The sequence below is a fragment of the Mus caroli genome, unplaced genomic scaffold (assembly GCF_978045245.1).
Source record: "Mus caroli unplaced genomic scaffold, Mus_caroli_1 scaffold_19, whole genome shotgun sequence".
Classification (NCBI taxonomy): domain Eukaryota; kingdom Metazoa; phylum Chordata; class Mammalia; order Rodentia; family Muridae; genus Mus; species Mus caroli.
The window spans coordinates 21,250,943-21,265,954 of NW_028227274.1; the positions used below are offsets into that span (position 1 = coordinate 21,250,943).

At 38.9% G+C, this 15,012-nt stretch overlaps 2 protein-coding genes across 6 annotated transcripts in view; one reads left to right on the forward strand and one right to left on the reverse strand.

The window, feature by feature from the left end:
• Znf397 (zinc finger protein 397) lies at positions 1–13,728 on the forward strand. Of its 3 annotated transcripts, none has more exons than XM_085833680.1 (5): positions 1–319; positions 1,671–2,167; positions 2,381–2,522; positions 5,361–6,345; positions 11,611–13,728. In XM_085833680.1, the coding sequence occupies exons 2-5, from the start codon at positions 1,754–1,756 to the stop codon at positions 11,723–11,725; spliced, it is 1,656 nt and encodes a 551-aa protein (XP_085689806.1). In that variant the 5' UTR covers positions 1–319; positions 1,671–1,753; the 3' UTR covers positions 11,726–13,728. The 3 variants fall into 3 exon arrangements, with proteins under 3 accessions (XP_085689806.1, XP_021006833.1, XP_029327582.1); XM_021151174.3 differs by having other exon boundaries at positions 2–369; XM_029471722.2 differs by lacking the exon at positions 11,611–13,728 and having other exon boundaries at positions 2–369; positions 5,361–11,584.
• Positions 11,722–15,012, reverse strand: part of Zscan30 (zinc finger and SCAN domain containing 30) — a 21,079-nt gene continuing 17,788 nt past the window's right edge. For all 3 annotated transcript variants that reach the window (XM_029471724.2, XM_029471723.2, XM_085833681.1), the window contains one exon: positions 11,722–12,746. In XM_029471724.2, the coding sequence (XP_029327584.1) occupies positions 11,722–12,746 (1,025 nt within the window). The remainder of the gene's footprint in view (positions 12,747–15,012) is intronic.

Sequence of the window (15,012 nt, forward strand, 5' to 3'; positions counted from 1 at the left end):
GCGAGCGGAAGGGGCGGGGACGTGCCTCAGGCCTTTGTGGCTAATGTCCGCTACCGGGGCTGCTCCTCCGCTGTAGCTGGGGCTCCGTCCGGCGGGGAGCCGTGTGGCAGATCCCGAAGAGATCCCCGAGCCGCCGCTCTCGGCTGGAGAGCCCCGTGGAGCCCCCTCGGGCACGCGCCTACGCTGTGCTTTAACCCGGAAGCTAAAAATAGGGTGCGTGCGGCGAGCCGCGAGGAAGGCAGGTGTGGAGCGGCTGTCTCGCTAGCCGGCGCGCGGAGCTGTGGTGTCGGCGCTCGGGGTCCTTCCCCATGGGACTGAGGTAGAGAGCGGACCCGGCGACTGAGAAGCACAGAGGCGGTCGGCGTCTGGGTGAGAGCCGCGGGAACGCCGCCCCAGGCAGTACGGGGGTCAGGAGGTCCGGCGTGGCGAGGACGCAGGCTTAGTTAATGTGACCTAGACGGTTGTAGGGGAAGCAAGGGGTCGGGCTTGAGGCTGCTTGACAGGGCTCAGGTTTCTCAGGTGGGGAGTGGGGCTGGGTGAGTGTGTAACCTGGGAGACGAGACGTTATTAGGACCGTCTTGCGCTGGCGGGTGGTGGGGAGGGCTCTCTCTGCTCAGCCTTGTGAGCTCAGGGCCGGGGTTTAACAGAAATTGAAGGAGCATACACATCTCTGTATACATCAGGTCGTGTTTGTTCCTCATCTCCAAATCTAGTAAATGGTTACTACCATAGTTCGTTTGAATTTAGAAGACTCGCGCTTTTGAGAGCTGAAGTTGACTCTTTGCGTCCATTGTATCATGTTTTTAATCCAAGCTAAGCATTTCAGAGTTCCAGAATTCCTCACTAAATTCATTCATAAGCCAATCCTTTGCTTAATACTGGCGCTGAACAAAGCCCACACAAAGTAAGGGCCTCCATGTTTGCTGAAAATTTCAGTATATGAATGGGACCAATTGGCAAATATACAATATTTTAAACAAATTTATGTTCAGTGCAGATTGTAAAATGTTACTACCTTAAATGCACACCTGCACTACATGCCATAAACAGTAACTGAAGAAAAAAATTTAGAGCTAGCATTAAATTCTGCCAAAAGCAGGGTTTGGTGCTGCATGCCTTTAGTTAAAGAACTGCAGGGGCAGGAAAGCTCTGAGCTCAAGGTCAGCCTACACTACATAGTAGGTTCCAGGACTACATAGAGGCCCTGTCTTAAAAACAAACAGGAACAATCTGCAGCCTGTATTTTATTAAAATTTTCTGAGACTGGGGATGCGGCCCTGTGGTAGAATGCCTGACTAGCAGGAACCTGAGTTCACTTTCAAGGAGTGGCAAGGATGTAGCTTACTAGCAAAGTAAAAGTGTTACCTACCATTCCTAAGACCCTGAGTTCATTCCCAGCACTGAGAAAAGTTCAGGTTTACAGAGTTATGAATTTAATCAGGACTGAAAGATAACTGAAAAGGAGATAATGTCACCATGTAATCATGTTAATATTGCATTCTTACACTTCTAAAAATTTTTCTGTTAGTGGTAGGAGTTTGATATAGTAGGAGATACGATTGTTAATACTTCATCAGTATATTTAGTCTTGAACGTACTTACTTTCAGTGTTACAAGTGTTTAGAGGCTTTTTCCTATGCTGTAAGTTACAATGCTTTCATGTATTGTAGGAAAGAAGAGGTTACTTAGGAAACTCCTCCCCAAGCACAAAACCCAACTGTACTAAGCTTTTTGTGAGCTATTTCAGCCCAGAATGGCTGTGGAATCCAGAGCAATTTCAACTTTAAAACCTCAGGACCATCAAGAAGAATTGATACTAGTGAAAATAGAAGATAGTAGCTTTTCTTGGAGTCAGAAATGTAAACAGAATGGGAGTGCCCAATCTTGCCAAGAACTATTTCGCCAGCAATTCAGGAAGTTTTGCTATCATGAAACACCTGGGCCCCGAGAGGCTCTGGGACGACTCCAGGAACTTTGCCATCAGTGGCTAATGCCAGAGTTGCACACAAAGGAGCAGATCCTAGAACTATTAGTGCTGGAGCAGTTCCTGAGCATCCTACCTGAAGAGCTGAAGATATGGGTTCAACAACATGGTCCAAAAAGTGGTGAGGAAGCTGTGACTCTACTGGAGGATTTGGAGAAAGAGTTTGATGATCCGGGGCAGCAGGTGGGAACAGAGATATGATGTGTTTGGGGGGAAAATTGCAGCCCTAGGTGTAGTATCTTCACTGGTTAAAATGTTGTCTCTGAAGAACCGTGACCTTGATGTCCCAGTAGGACATCTTTACCTCCTCGACCTTTTTTCTCCCCATCCTTCATTTGTGGGACTGGCCTTATTAACCATGTAAGATTCTTACTAATTATATTGTACTGGTTTCAGGTCCCAGATAATCTACAAGGACCGTCAGTGTCATGGAAAGATTTGACATATCTCAAAGCATCCCAAGATTCAACAAGCATCCAAGTCCGGCCTTTGAAGACACAGCTGAAATCCTGGAATCCTTGTCTTTCCTCTAAAAGTGGTAGGAATAGAAACGTATTTTCAAATGTATGGAAGTTAGGCCTCTGGTTTTGAAGATGCAGACTTGCATTTATGTACTTGTTGCATGTGAACATTTGTATTAATCAAAACCAGAGGTGCTCACTTGAGCAACTTTAATCAGCGACCCTCACAGGAGTTGTAGTCATCCTTCTTTGTATGAGTTTCCCTGCCATTGATTTACTTAACCGTTTTCTAATTTTGTGGAGTGTTAAAAATGTCTAATAGTGACTATGTTTCCATCTTCAAGTAATTTTCAAACCTTCATTAGTGGTTCATAGAAAAGCAGATGCATCCTAGTACAGTATATTATGGAATGTAAGAAGGCCATTTGTAGGGGCCGTGGCAGCATATAAAGTGACACCAAGCCCCATATGACAATCATGGAGGGTAGGAAAGTTGGCTTAGCAGTTAAGAGCATATGTGGTGGCTCTTGCAGTGCACCTGGGTTTAGTTCTTAGCATTCAAATGGCAGCTTGCAACCATCTGTAACTACAGATCTGACATCATTTATTGACCACCTCCAGTACCATGTATTATGCACATGATCCATAACATACATGCAGGCAAAATACCTGTACACATGAAATAATAAATCTAAAAAGAAATAAATAAATGAATGAAATTTAAAGACATATTCAAGGAATAGTTCCTGGAGGGAGAAATACCTAAGCTATAATTTGAATTACAAGTAGGAGAAAGCCAGGTAAATAGATAGTAGAAAGCCATTAAAGTGAGAGAATATAGCCCATTATAGAAATTATAGGTACTTCAGTTTGACTTGAGAACTGATAAGGAATAATGAAAGAAACTAAAGGAGGAAATGAGGTACAAGTTGCTAAAACCTGTCACACTGTTCAAATCCTACCTGTAACGGGTGCAGTTGACGGAAATGGATAAGGACGTGGCATTATTAGAACTCAGCTCCAGAGTATAGAAATGATTTGAGAAAGGCAAGATTAGAGGTTTATTAAGAGACCACAGTAAATGAGGAAACTTGTGTTACTCTGGGGCATAGAGAAGACTGAAGCTGAAATCTGTTCCTCAGCATTGAAAAAACATTGCAGGAGGTGGTCATTATTAAAAGCAAATCATGAAAGAGAAGAAAATTGAGCATGATCAAGTTTTAGTGTTAAACAGCTTGATTAATAATGGTATTGTTTGTGGGAAAAAAAATCTGATGTTTGATATGGGGCATTTGATTCCAAATACAAGCAAAAATCCAGTATGATAGTCTAGAGCTTAAAATAGAATTGGAGATCTGAGAAGACATGAGCTTAAATATAAGTAGTAATTGACATCTAGGGTAGAGTTTCAACAGTGAGGATACAGGAAAACCCAAACTAGATGCTGAGGGAACATAGTTTTTGAGTTACAAGTTAAAATCGAAAAGGAAAATCTAAGAGGGGGTGGGGGGGGCAGAGCAGAGTCAGGTATAGTGTCTCACATTTTTAATCCTACCTTTGGGTGGCTGTAGGGTTGCCCTAAGTTTGAGGCCAGTCTGGCCTGCAGAGTGAAATCCTGTCTCAAGAAGAAAAACAAGAACAATGGAAGGTGTAGATCTCCATGTCATGCTATAGAAAGGCTAAGATCCAGAAAGTACCCTTTCAGTTATATACAGTTATAAAATCAGTGGCTTTGACAAAACTCCTATCAATAGAAGTATCAGAGGTCAAGAAGAAAGCTTGAAACTAGGCTATAGACAAACGCTTTAAAGAAATGTTACTGTGAATGTGAGACTGCTCAACAGATACATAAGTCAAGGAGCTTGGATTTTAAGGAGAGAAAGGTGATTTCAGCTTAAGCTGTTAAGTGGGATTGTCTTAGGTTTATTTTGGGTTTCTGATAAAATACTGTGGCAAAAGCAATTTAGAGGGGAAATTTAACCTCATGATTCCAAATTATATTTCATCATTAAAGGACAGTCAAGACAGTGAGAACTTGAAGCAACTAGTCACATCCACAGTTAAGAGCAGAGAAAATATGCACATGCATGCCTACTGCTATACTTATTTCCTCCACATTAACGCAGTCTGGGACCCATATCCAAAAACTATATAGTCCACAATGGGCTGGGCCTTTTCACATCAATTAACATAATCAAGGCACCCCCATTCCCCACTACACCAGACAACCCCCAGCATCCAAGACATCCACACAAGCCAACCTGATCTAGATAGTCTGAGACATTCTTCCTAGCTGATCCCAGATTGTGATAATGAATTAAAAACTAGCCATTACAGGAAGTCAATTTAGAAACAGATTGAAAATAATAGTAGTGATCAATTGAAGTCTTAAAGGGAAGAAAAGATGAAAGTCAAAGGAAGATGTAGACTTTAGCAATGGGAAAGAGAAAAGATCCCAGGGAACAATTACATCTTTGTAACTAGACCCTTCTATTTTCTCTCTCTCTCTCTTTTAATATTAATTTATTTTATGTATATGTGTACCCTGTAGCTGTCTTCAGACACACCAGAAGTGGGCATCCATTAGAGATGGCTGTGAGCTATCATATGGTTGCTGGGAATCAAACTCAGGACCTCTGGAAGATCAGTTGGTGCTCTTAACCACTGAGCCATCTCTCCAGCCCTCTATTTTCTCTTATAGAAAAAGAGACTAAGCTAGCCATAACTTATAATCCCAACTACTTGGAAAATTGGGTAAAAGAATCCCTTGAGGCCAGAAGTATCAGGTTAATCTGTGGAACATAGCAAAATCCTTTCTTTTTTATTGGAAAAGAAAAAAAGACAATGACTTCAGAATAACTGAAAAAATATAAATTCTGAGGTTTTACTAATTTTGTTTTGCTTTACCATTTCAGATGCTAAGAATAATGAATCAACAGCAAAAGAGGACATTTCAGAAGAAAAAGCACCAGAACTCTCTTGGGATCCTTCATTTAGAGGTGTCAGTGAGCACAAAAGCAATTTAGAATGGCAGCAAAGAAGTTCCCCTCTCCACAGGGGCAGTTTTAGTCAAGTGATCTTCACACACAAATCCTTAGCAAAGAGAGACCATCTTGATGAATCTCAAAGATGCTTGATTCTAAGTACAAACTCTGTAACATGTCAGAAAGTCTCTACAGATGACAGACCTTATAGATGTGATGTATGTGGGCATAGCTTTAAACAACATTTCTCTCTAACACAGCATCAGAGAATACATACTGGAGAAAAGCCCTATAAATGTAATCAGTGTGGGAAGGCCTTTAGTTTGAGGTCATATCTTATTATTCATCAGAAAATCCATAGTGGTGAAAAAGCATATGAATGCAATGAATGTGGAAAGGCCTTCAATCAGAGCTCAGCTCTCACTAGACATCGGAAAATTCATACAGGTGAGAAAGCTTGTAAATGTAATGAGTGTGGAAAAGCATTCAGTCAAAGTTCTTACTTAATTATACATCAAAGAATCCACACTGGTGAGAAACCCTATGGGTGTAGTGAATGTGGGAAAACCTTTAGCCAGAGCTCAAAGCTTATTAGACATCAGCGAATTCATACAGGAGAGAGACCGTATGAATGTAATGAATGTGGAAAAGCTTTCAAGCAGAGCTCAGAGCTGATTACCCATCAGAGGATACACAGTGGAGAGAAACCTTATGAATGTCATGAGTGTGGAAAAGCCTTCAGTCTGAATTCAAACCTCATAAGACATCAAAGAATCCACAGTGGAGAGGAGCCTTATCAGTGTAATGACTGTGGCAAAACCTTCAAAAGGAGCTCAGCCCTTGTTCAGCACCAGAGAATCCACTCTGCGGATGAAGCGTATATATGTAATGAATGTGGGAAGGCTTTTAGGCACAGGTCAGTGTTAATGCGCCATCAGAGAGTCCACACTATTAAGTAACTTAATACAATGATTCATAAGTACATCCATATATTTTTATCTTTATCAGTCAAAAGGTTGACTTTGGAGCAAGATTCCGAGGTAATTTTTTTTTAAAAAGTAGTCTTTAGTCAATCTAACTTGCTTTGTGCGGCACTTCCCCAATGCTAATGAAATTTTCTTTGAAACTTCCTGTGACTTAACCAGAAAGAAATATAAGACCATTTCTTTGAGCTTTGCTCTTAACATTAGGAATACTCAGGAAAAAAGAAGTAATGCAATATTGAGACCTTATTATCTATGAGAATGTCATATGAAAAGGCTTCATTCTGCCACTACAGCTTACTGTCAATGTACCAGGTTTGTGAGACAGTATGGTAAGGAACTCAAAAACTTTTACTCAACAGACAATGAGAAAACATTTTCATTGATGATTTGTTGATCTGAAGACAAGCCCAGCACTCGGGAGGCAGAGGCAGGCGGATTTCTGAGTTCGAGGCCAGCCTGGTCTACATAGTGAGTTCCAGGACAGCCAGGGCTATACAGAGAAACCCTGTCTCGAAAACCCAAAAACAAACAAACAAAAAGAAAGAAATGAAATGAACTTGAAAAGTAAAAGAAACAAGTTAATTTATACAAGTGAAGAGTCCCATCTGTTCCCCACTGCCATGCTGGGAACTAATTTAGGGCTTCACATGCTAGCAAGTAGTTAGTCCTATGTTATTTTTTAATACTCATTTTGTGTCAGGAACTCGGAATATAATGGAGTGGGGGAGAATGATTTCTATAGTCTAATAGCTATTAACAGTCAGATAATGACAATGTGGTCAGTCTTTTAAAGATTGCTGCTTAAGCATTTTTCCCATTTCCTTGTCCAAGAACTTGGATAAAGGAAATTGAAATGATATGAAGATTGAGGGGTTAACCAGGAAAGAAAGCCAGGTAACAGGAAAGGAAGAGATCTTTCTGTTTAATGAAAGGAACAAAACATGGAACATTGCCTACTGAGTTCAGAATTGGCATCACATCTCTGAGAAGTATGACTGCAGGCAGACTCCCAAGCACTGCAGATGAGCCTATGAAGATTAAAAACCTAAAGTCCTTAGTCACAGCACCATGAAGAGCTTTGTCTTCGTTAGTGTGGCCTAATGGAAAAGGAGAATAAGTAGTTTCCTGACCCAACCTGAGACAACATTTACATTTCTACAGAGAGAGAGAGTGGTAAGAGTGGAATATATAAAAGAATAGCCCAGATAGAGACTCTTTGAGTTCTTTAGAATATTGGAGTTGATGTAGTAGAAGATTCTACGGCAACTGTATCTAAAGCTGCTTCTCCACCATTTCTCCATCTTAGCATGACTGCCTGAGCTTGGGTATTCAAACATTGTCAGTTTCTGAGTCCTTGGCTTTTTCTCAAGATACCTCACACATGTTTTCTGTTAGCGATATTTAGCAGTACCTTGAAAAAAATGTAAGGACCATGCTAGAAAAGGGACAACAAAAGTAGTAATTATTGTTAGGACTTTTCCTCTTCTGAAGAATCCATCAGAGGAGTACTGTAAGGCTAGTGTACAGTGCAAGGGGGAAGTTGATTAACTCAAGCCTCCTTATCCCTGTGCTCTGGACAGTGAGACAAAGGTTGAAGCATTCCTGGCCAATTGAAGCTACATAATAGGACCTAGGGCCCCATCTCAAAATATTGGGGATAAAAAGCTGTTTGGAAGAATAAAATACCAAACTCAAATCTATGTATAAACAGAAAAATAACTTTTATGAGGATACGAAAGTAATACTGTCTTGGACATTTATAGGTGAGTATGTACTAACCAATAAAAATAATGAGCCAAATGTCTAATGTAGATGTTAAGTAGGATAATGTTTACAAAAGGGAAAGAACTCTGGAGTTCTTGCATAGATCAGAAGGAAATGTAAAAGGTGTTTGCCAAGGGCTTTGTATATGTGTTAGTCATTAGTACAAATCATATTTTATACATAGGAAATGGAGACTTATAGCTACAAGGTCAGAATTTGAAATCAGAACCCTATTCAGGGAGCACAATGAATCTTTTTCATTAACATTTAATGAAAAAGATTCATTAACACTTAAACATCCCAGAAGTGCCAGTCAACGATCCATATATGTCCAGTCTTACAACTTACAATCATATTGGAGTAAGAATGAAAGTGATACTTATTTTAATATAAAATTAACAAGGATTCAAGCATATTAGGACTCTCTTGCTGATGGATGTGAATACCTATCTTGGGCAATCACTACCAGAAGCCTTAAGCACTGCCTTTTACTTTGAAATTCTACACAGAAATATACTTAAACCATGAATATGCAGTCTTACAAGCTGTTAAAATGTGTTAAAGATTCATAATATATTAAATACACAATCTCTACAACATGATCCCATGTACAACACATGCATTAAATAATAGAAATACACAATGTTAAGATGTTACACTGGTTACTTCTGGGTAGTAAAGTTACAGGTAATGCGCTTTTTTTATATTTCAAGTTTTACTACAAAATCTGATACTGCTTATAGAGCAAGGAGCTAGAGAATATAATTCTATTGTAAATCATAAGCTTACTATGTTTAAGGCCCCAAGCTTAATCCCTAGATCCCCGGCCCTGGGTGAGGCTGGAAGGGAACAGAAGCCCAAGAGAGAGTTGTAAAAATAAGTACTTGCTTTCTGTAACATCCCTGTCTCAGGTCTAACAAACTTAACTCTGACCTTTCACTGCTGATCAAGGCAAACTTACCTGCTTCATAATATTAGAAGAATCCCCTTCAAATCTCCTATGCAAGAAACTTACATGTTTAAAGATTTATGGCTGAGAAAAGTGTGTCTTGTAAATGATTAATAGCTTTGGTCATTAGTGCTTTTCCATGAATTCAACAGGCATATACAAGTTATCTTGACTATATTCTCATGTTAAAAAGCTGAAGATGATCTTAAGTTACAATCTTTATGAAATGGAGCAGACACCAACATCGGGTGAAAGAAAAGGTGGTTTTGTCTCTCAACAGCATTTTCTGAAAGAAAATAACTAATGCCTTTCTCTCTGCTCCATGCATTTTTTCCTCTTGCTCTCGTGGCTGTCTAAAATGTCTATAAAGCAGCACTTGCCTTACATGGATCTTAAATCAGTTCCATCCTTTTTCTTCCTCCTTTCCACTGCCTGCAACCAAAACTGAGAGACTTGAACTTTTAAGGCATTTGACAATGGCCTAATAACCTACTTTTGTTTATGAACTGCCAAGGAGAAAGTCACATCTCTTGGGCCAGTTCCATTCCCAGGACCACATTGGGTGGTGTACCCCTGAAACTCCACTTCAGGGGAATCCAGTGTCCTCTTCTGGCTTCTGCAGGCATTTATATTCACATGCACATAATTTTAAAGTAATTATTCCAAAGGTCTTTCTTAGCTCTTAGAATTGAAGGAGCAGAATATCTTAGTGAATTTAGTATGTGTGAGAATTTTAAAAGTTCTTGTTCTCATTCCCTTCCTGCAACAATTCAGCCTGAGTTTCCTGATGCTGTTTATTTAACTCAGGAAATAGAAACTAAGTGTGCACCCTCCAGCCTAACTCCATTCATGTTGTTCTCTTATTTACCTGAATGATTTTTTTTACCTGAATGATTTATTTACCTGAATGATTCAAAAGCAAAACTTTAAAATTTCAGTTTATTACAATACATTCCCATTACATGCTGATACTACTAAGCAGTTGGAGTGCAAATTGAATATATAAATGGTAAAGTTAAAAAAATTGTACTAAAGATTCTTACCAAAAATATTAGAATTAGGGAAAAACTCTAATAGGAAGTAGTTCAAAAGTTAGTTTTGCTATGGATAATGGGTTTATGGATGACTTTACTTACCAACACTCACAATTAGAAAAAGGATTAAATGATATTTAAAACATTGAATCATTTGCTTGTCACCTGTAAAAAAAAAGGCAAGTCACTGTCCATTTGAGTGATCCCTTTATGGTAGCTTTTAAATGTTAATTGCACAACCTTTGGAAGTGAGAACCATATTTATTGTTACCTCCCCTACTCAGAATATAGCTATGATTACCAAGTTTTTAAAAAAAAAAAAAAAGGTACACTCTCCTAGGTAGAAATTACTCTTATCGATTAAGGTTTAATTAAAACTGCCAAATTAAAGTCAAGGAAGAATTTTATAGAATCTGAAGGATTGACTCTGTATTTCCCTTAAGTGGCTTATCACCTGCAGACCTAATGCTGAGGGACTCTCCAGGCTCCAGTGTCCTTCAGCTTCCAATGCATGCTGTTTCCTTGGTATACATGCATGACTTCAGAAACACCAGTTTTATGTTTTAATCATGCTAATTCTGAATGCTTCTTGATCATGTAGGTCACTTACGATGTGAAACATTTCATGTTATCCAACTCAGGCTATTACAAACAGGAAAAGAAAGCAACCTGATTTTTGAGCTAGAGTCACAAACAACTCCAGCAGGAACTAGTGAAGACATGAAACAGGAATGTCCATTCCTCATCATGCCATGTATTGCTATGACCTCTGCATCTGTTCTGCCATTAGCCAAGCTGCTGATTCTACATTTTAGGTCTTAATATCACATCCAAGAAATTTTTAGTTAACTCATAGATCAGATAAAATCTCTGATATTTCTTCCAACAGAATCCTGAATTTAACTGGCATAGTTATTGCCACACAGTTACCATAATAATTGATTTAATTAAATATGTATATTCTATTAGCCCTTAGTTTGGAGAAGACAATGACCAAGCCTATTCTCCCAGTGGCTAAGCCCAGCAGATTCTAAATAAGGAAGTACACTGTAACAGGAAGCTCAGGGTTAGCAAGGGGCAGAATGATCTTCCACTCCTCAGATATTAAACTGATCCAGGACATGACATTTCATAGCCTCAATTCAACATTTCAGTGTTTAGTAACTCTTAAAACATGCCTACTCCTGTCAGGCATAAACACTTTTATAGACAGACCTTATAAAGAGATCTTACAGGATCTGTGCCCCAATCATGGACTTACATGAAGGTGCTCAATGGCAGTTCTATCTGCAGTGGAGAGTGGGATGAAAAGCGGATTGGTGAGAGTCCTCATCCAGAAATGGGTCAGTTCCCCCATCCCCCTTAGAAAATACCATTCTTTGTAGACAAGTTTTGGATAAAATTCTTCTTTCAGTATGCAAACGTTTTGTGTGGATCTCTTTTTACAGAACTGGGCTGGAAAGACAAAAGTCCTGCTATCAGGAAACTTCTCTATCTTTTGTGGAGTCTCACCTTCAAAGTGAATTCCTTGCATTTCACAATTGTATAACCACTTACCCTTAGAGCTGAACTCTGGTATGTGTTCTCTGATGCTGCACAAGGCCTGACCTATGCCTAAATATTTTCCTGCATTCATTACATTCATAAGGTTTCTCCCCAGAGTGAGTTCTCTGGTGCACAGTGAGTGCTGAGCTTCTATTAAAGGATTTTCCACATTCATTACATTTATAAGGTTTCTCACCAGTGTGGATTCTTTGATGTTCCCTAAGAACATAACTTGTCCAAAAAGCCTTACCACATTCAGTACATTCATAGCTTTTGTCTCCACTGTGAATCTTCTTATGCTGAATAAGGGCAGAGCTCTGGATGAAGGCTTTCCCACATTCATCACAACTATAAGGTTTTTCTCCACTGTGAATCTTCTTATGCTGAATAAGAGTAGAACATTGGCTGAAGGCTCTCCCACATTCATCACAACCATAAGGTTTCTCTCCAGTATGAATTCTCCTATGCCTAATGAGCCCTGTGTTGCTCCCAAAAGCTTTTCCACAGTCACAACATTTATAGGGTTTTTCACCACTGTGAATTCTCTGATGTCTAACAAGGTCTGCTCTGAAACCAAAGGCCTTTCCACATTCTTTACATGCATAAGGTCTCTCTCCAGTGTGACTTCTCTGGTGTCTAATAAGTTTTGACCTATTGCAAAAAGCTTTCCCACAATCTACACATGCATAGAGCAATTTCCCTGTGTGAGTTCTGGGCCGTGTAGTACCATGTAAGTTTTGACTAGGGATCCTGTCACCTTCATTACACTCAAAGATGTTCTGTTCTGTAGGGGGTTTCTTGTTAAAGGTTGCCAAGCTGAAATAGTCTTCCTGAGAAGAAAGCTGACTTGTTTTGTTGCTTGTATCCTCACTTCCTCTTTGCTTCTCATTGTTGTACAGACATTCCATAGTTTCTTCAACTATCTGTACTGGAGAAGTTTCCCTAGGAAGTCTTCCTGGAGATGCCATGGCCACTGATGTAACACATTCAATAATTTCTTGCTTTGCTGCCAATACTTTCCCAGTCAACATCTTGCTATCTAAAAATATGAATAGGATTTATCTTTTTTTTTTTCATGTTAAAAAAAAGTGTTAGAGAAGAAACAACAAGTAAACCAAAGGAAAAGGTAAGTGCTGGGTCTGGAGAGGTAGGTTAGTGATTTAAGAGTGCATATTCGTCTTGCAGAAGACCCACTTCAGTTTCTAGAACCCACGTGGTGGCTCACAACCATACCTAACTTCAGTTCCAGGAGCTCCAACATCGTTTTCTTGCCTCTGTGGGACAAGGCATGCAGGTGGTGCATGTATAAGCATACAGACAAACATGCAAACTTTTTTCAAAACAAAACAGGGACATACAGACAAATGACAGAGTATTTGCAAACACAAGGCCCTGGGTTTGATCTTCAGGATTAGGGAAGGGATATGGCTGGGGAAATGACAATTAGCTTCCCAATATAGAATATAGCACTCACGAGAGTAAAGTGGACAAAGAATGTAAGTCAGTATTGAAGATATTGAGTAGTGAACAAGAAAAAAATACTGAGGTGACAAATAGTTCATACCAGCCATAAGCCAGAAAGGGAAGAGACTTCTAGATAAGCTAATGTGAGAGGAGAGGTGATACTAAAATGTCTTAAGAGTTGTACATCAGCACATCTATCAAAGTAGGAGAGCAAGGGAGGTGGGCAGGACATAGAAAGCAAGAAAGCATTTGCAAATTCTCACAGGTTCCAAATAGGGCAAATATAAGCAGTATATTTATATATAGTTATATATATAATATATATTTTATATTTATATAAAAGTTTTACTTACATTTATGTGTTCATACACCATTATATATATAATACTTTTATATTTTAATGTATTATAATTTTTATATAAACACAAGCAATATATAAATATAAGCAAATATAAATGTAAGTACTCAGTACTCTGAGTTCCTTACTCATTTTAAATCAAGTAAGAATATTAATAATTCATCCCATAAGTATAAATGGCAAAAAAAAAAAAAAAGAAGATGCAAACAGTTGCCTAAGGGCCTAGTCAAATCCAGCTATCTTATAGCATGTCCTTTTATTTCGAAATTTCCAGTATCTCAAAACAAGAACTACTAAATACAGTTAATATAAATTGAGTTCTTTTAAGGGTTTTTATTCCGTCAAAAATCCTCTAAAAATATACATTTTACAAACCAGGAAACTAAAGCTTTCAAGGGTTATGGGAAGCTATAGGATTACTAGTTGATAGTCAAGACAGCTAACTTCAAATTTTAAGGTCTTTCTTCCAAGTTACCTGCCTGTCTTTTTGGAAGCAGAGCTGTAGTTGCACTGAAACAAAAATAATTTAAAACTCATTTTCATTCATCTGTGGAAAAGGAAGTGTTACATGAAAATAAGTATTTCTCACATTCAAGTTTCACAACATCTTGAAGACAATATAGCATTACAGTGAATTCCTAGCAAAGCTGAGAACAAGCTGGCTTCCTTTTCTATCATTTCTCATGAAAAACCAGAGAAAACAAAGATAAAATCTGAAATAAAATTTGTACTGTACTTGGATTTCAGAAATTTAAATCATTAGTTATATCAATGAATTAAGGTTGTGCTTATTTTAAAAGTTATGAGAAGGGCTGGTGAGATGGCTCAGCGGGTAAGAGCACTGACTACTCTTCTCAAGGTCCTGAGTTCAAATCCCAGCAACTACATGGTGGCTCACAACCACCCGTAATGAGATCTGACACCCTTTTCTGGTGTGTCTGAAGACAGCTACAGTGTACTTATGTATAATAATAAATCTTTGTACTGGAGCAAGTAGGGACTGAGCAAGCGGAGTTAACCAGGGTGAGCAGAGGTCCTAAAATTCAGTTCCCAACAACCACATTCTGAAGGCTCAACCATCTGTACATCTACAGTGTACTCATATACATAAATAAATGAATCTTGTAAAAACAAAAAAGTTATGAGAAAAGGCTAGGTGCTGGCACACACCACAAATCCCAGCACTTAAGAATAAAATACTCAACAAACCACTAGTATAAATACATAAAAATAGTGTATTTGTCTGGCATAGTGGTGCACACCTTTAATCCCAGTACTTAGGAAGCAGAGGCAAGTAGATTTCTGTGAGTTCCTGGCTAGTCTGATCTGCAGTTTCAAAAACAAAACAACAAAAGTACAGTAAGTACATGAAGTATAAGGGTGTGACCAGAGAGGATGCATAAGTCAGAAAAACAAGATTTTTTTTCCTGTTCCCCAAAAGATAGCAGGCATAATGTAGACAGTAACCTCATGTTTAATCTCA

Bases quoted from the DNA above. Each gene is read 5' to 3' on its own strand.
- Znf397 (XM_085833680.1), top strand. From the start codon at position 1,754: ATGGCTGTGGAATCCAGAGCAATTTCAACTTTAAAACCTCAGGACCAT. The intron at 2,168-2,380 runs GTGGGAACAGAG...TACTGGTTTCAG, and splicing joins TTGATGATCCGGGGCAGCAG to GTCCCAGATAATCTACAAGG. The intron at 2,523-5,360 runs GTAGGAATAGAA...TTACCATTTCAG, and splicing joins TTGTCTTTCCTCTAAAAGTG to ATGCTAAGAATAATGAATCA.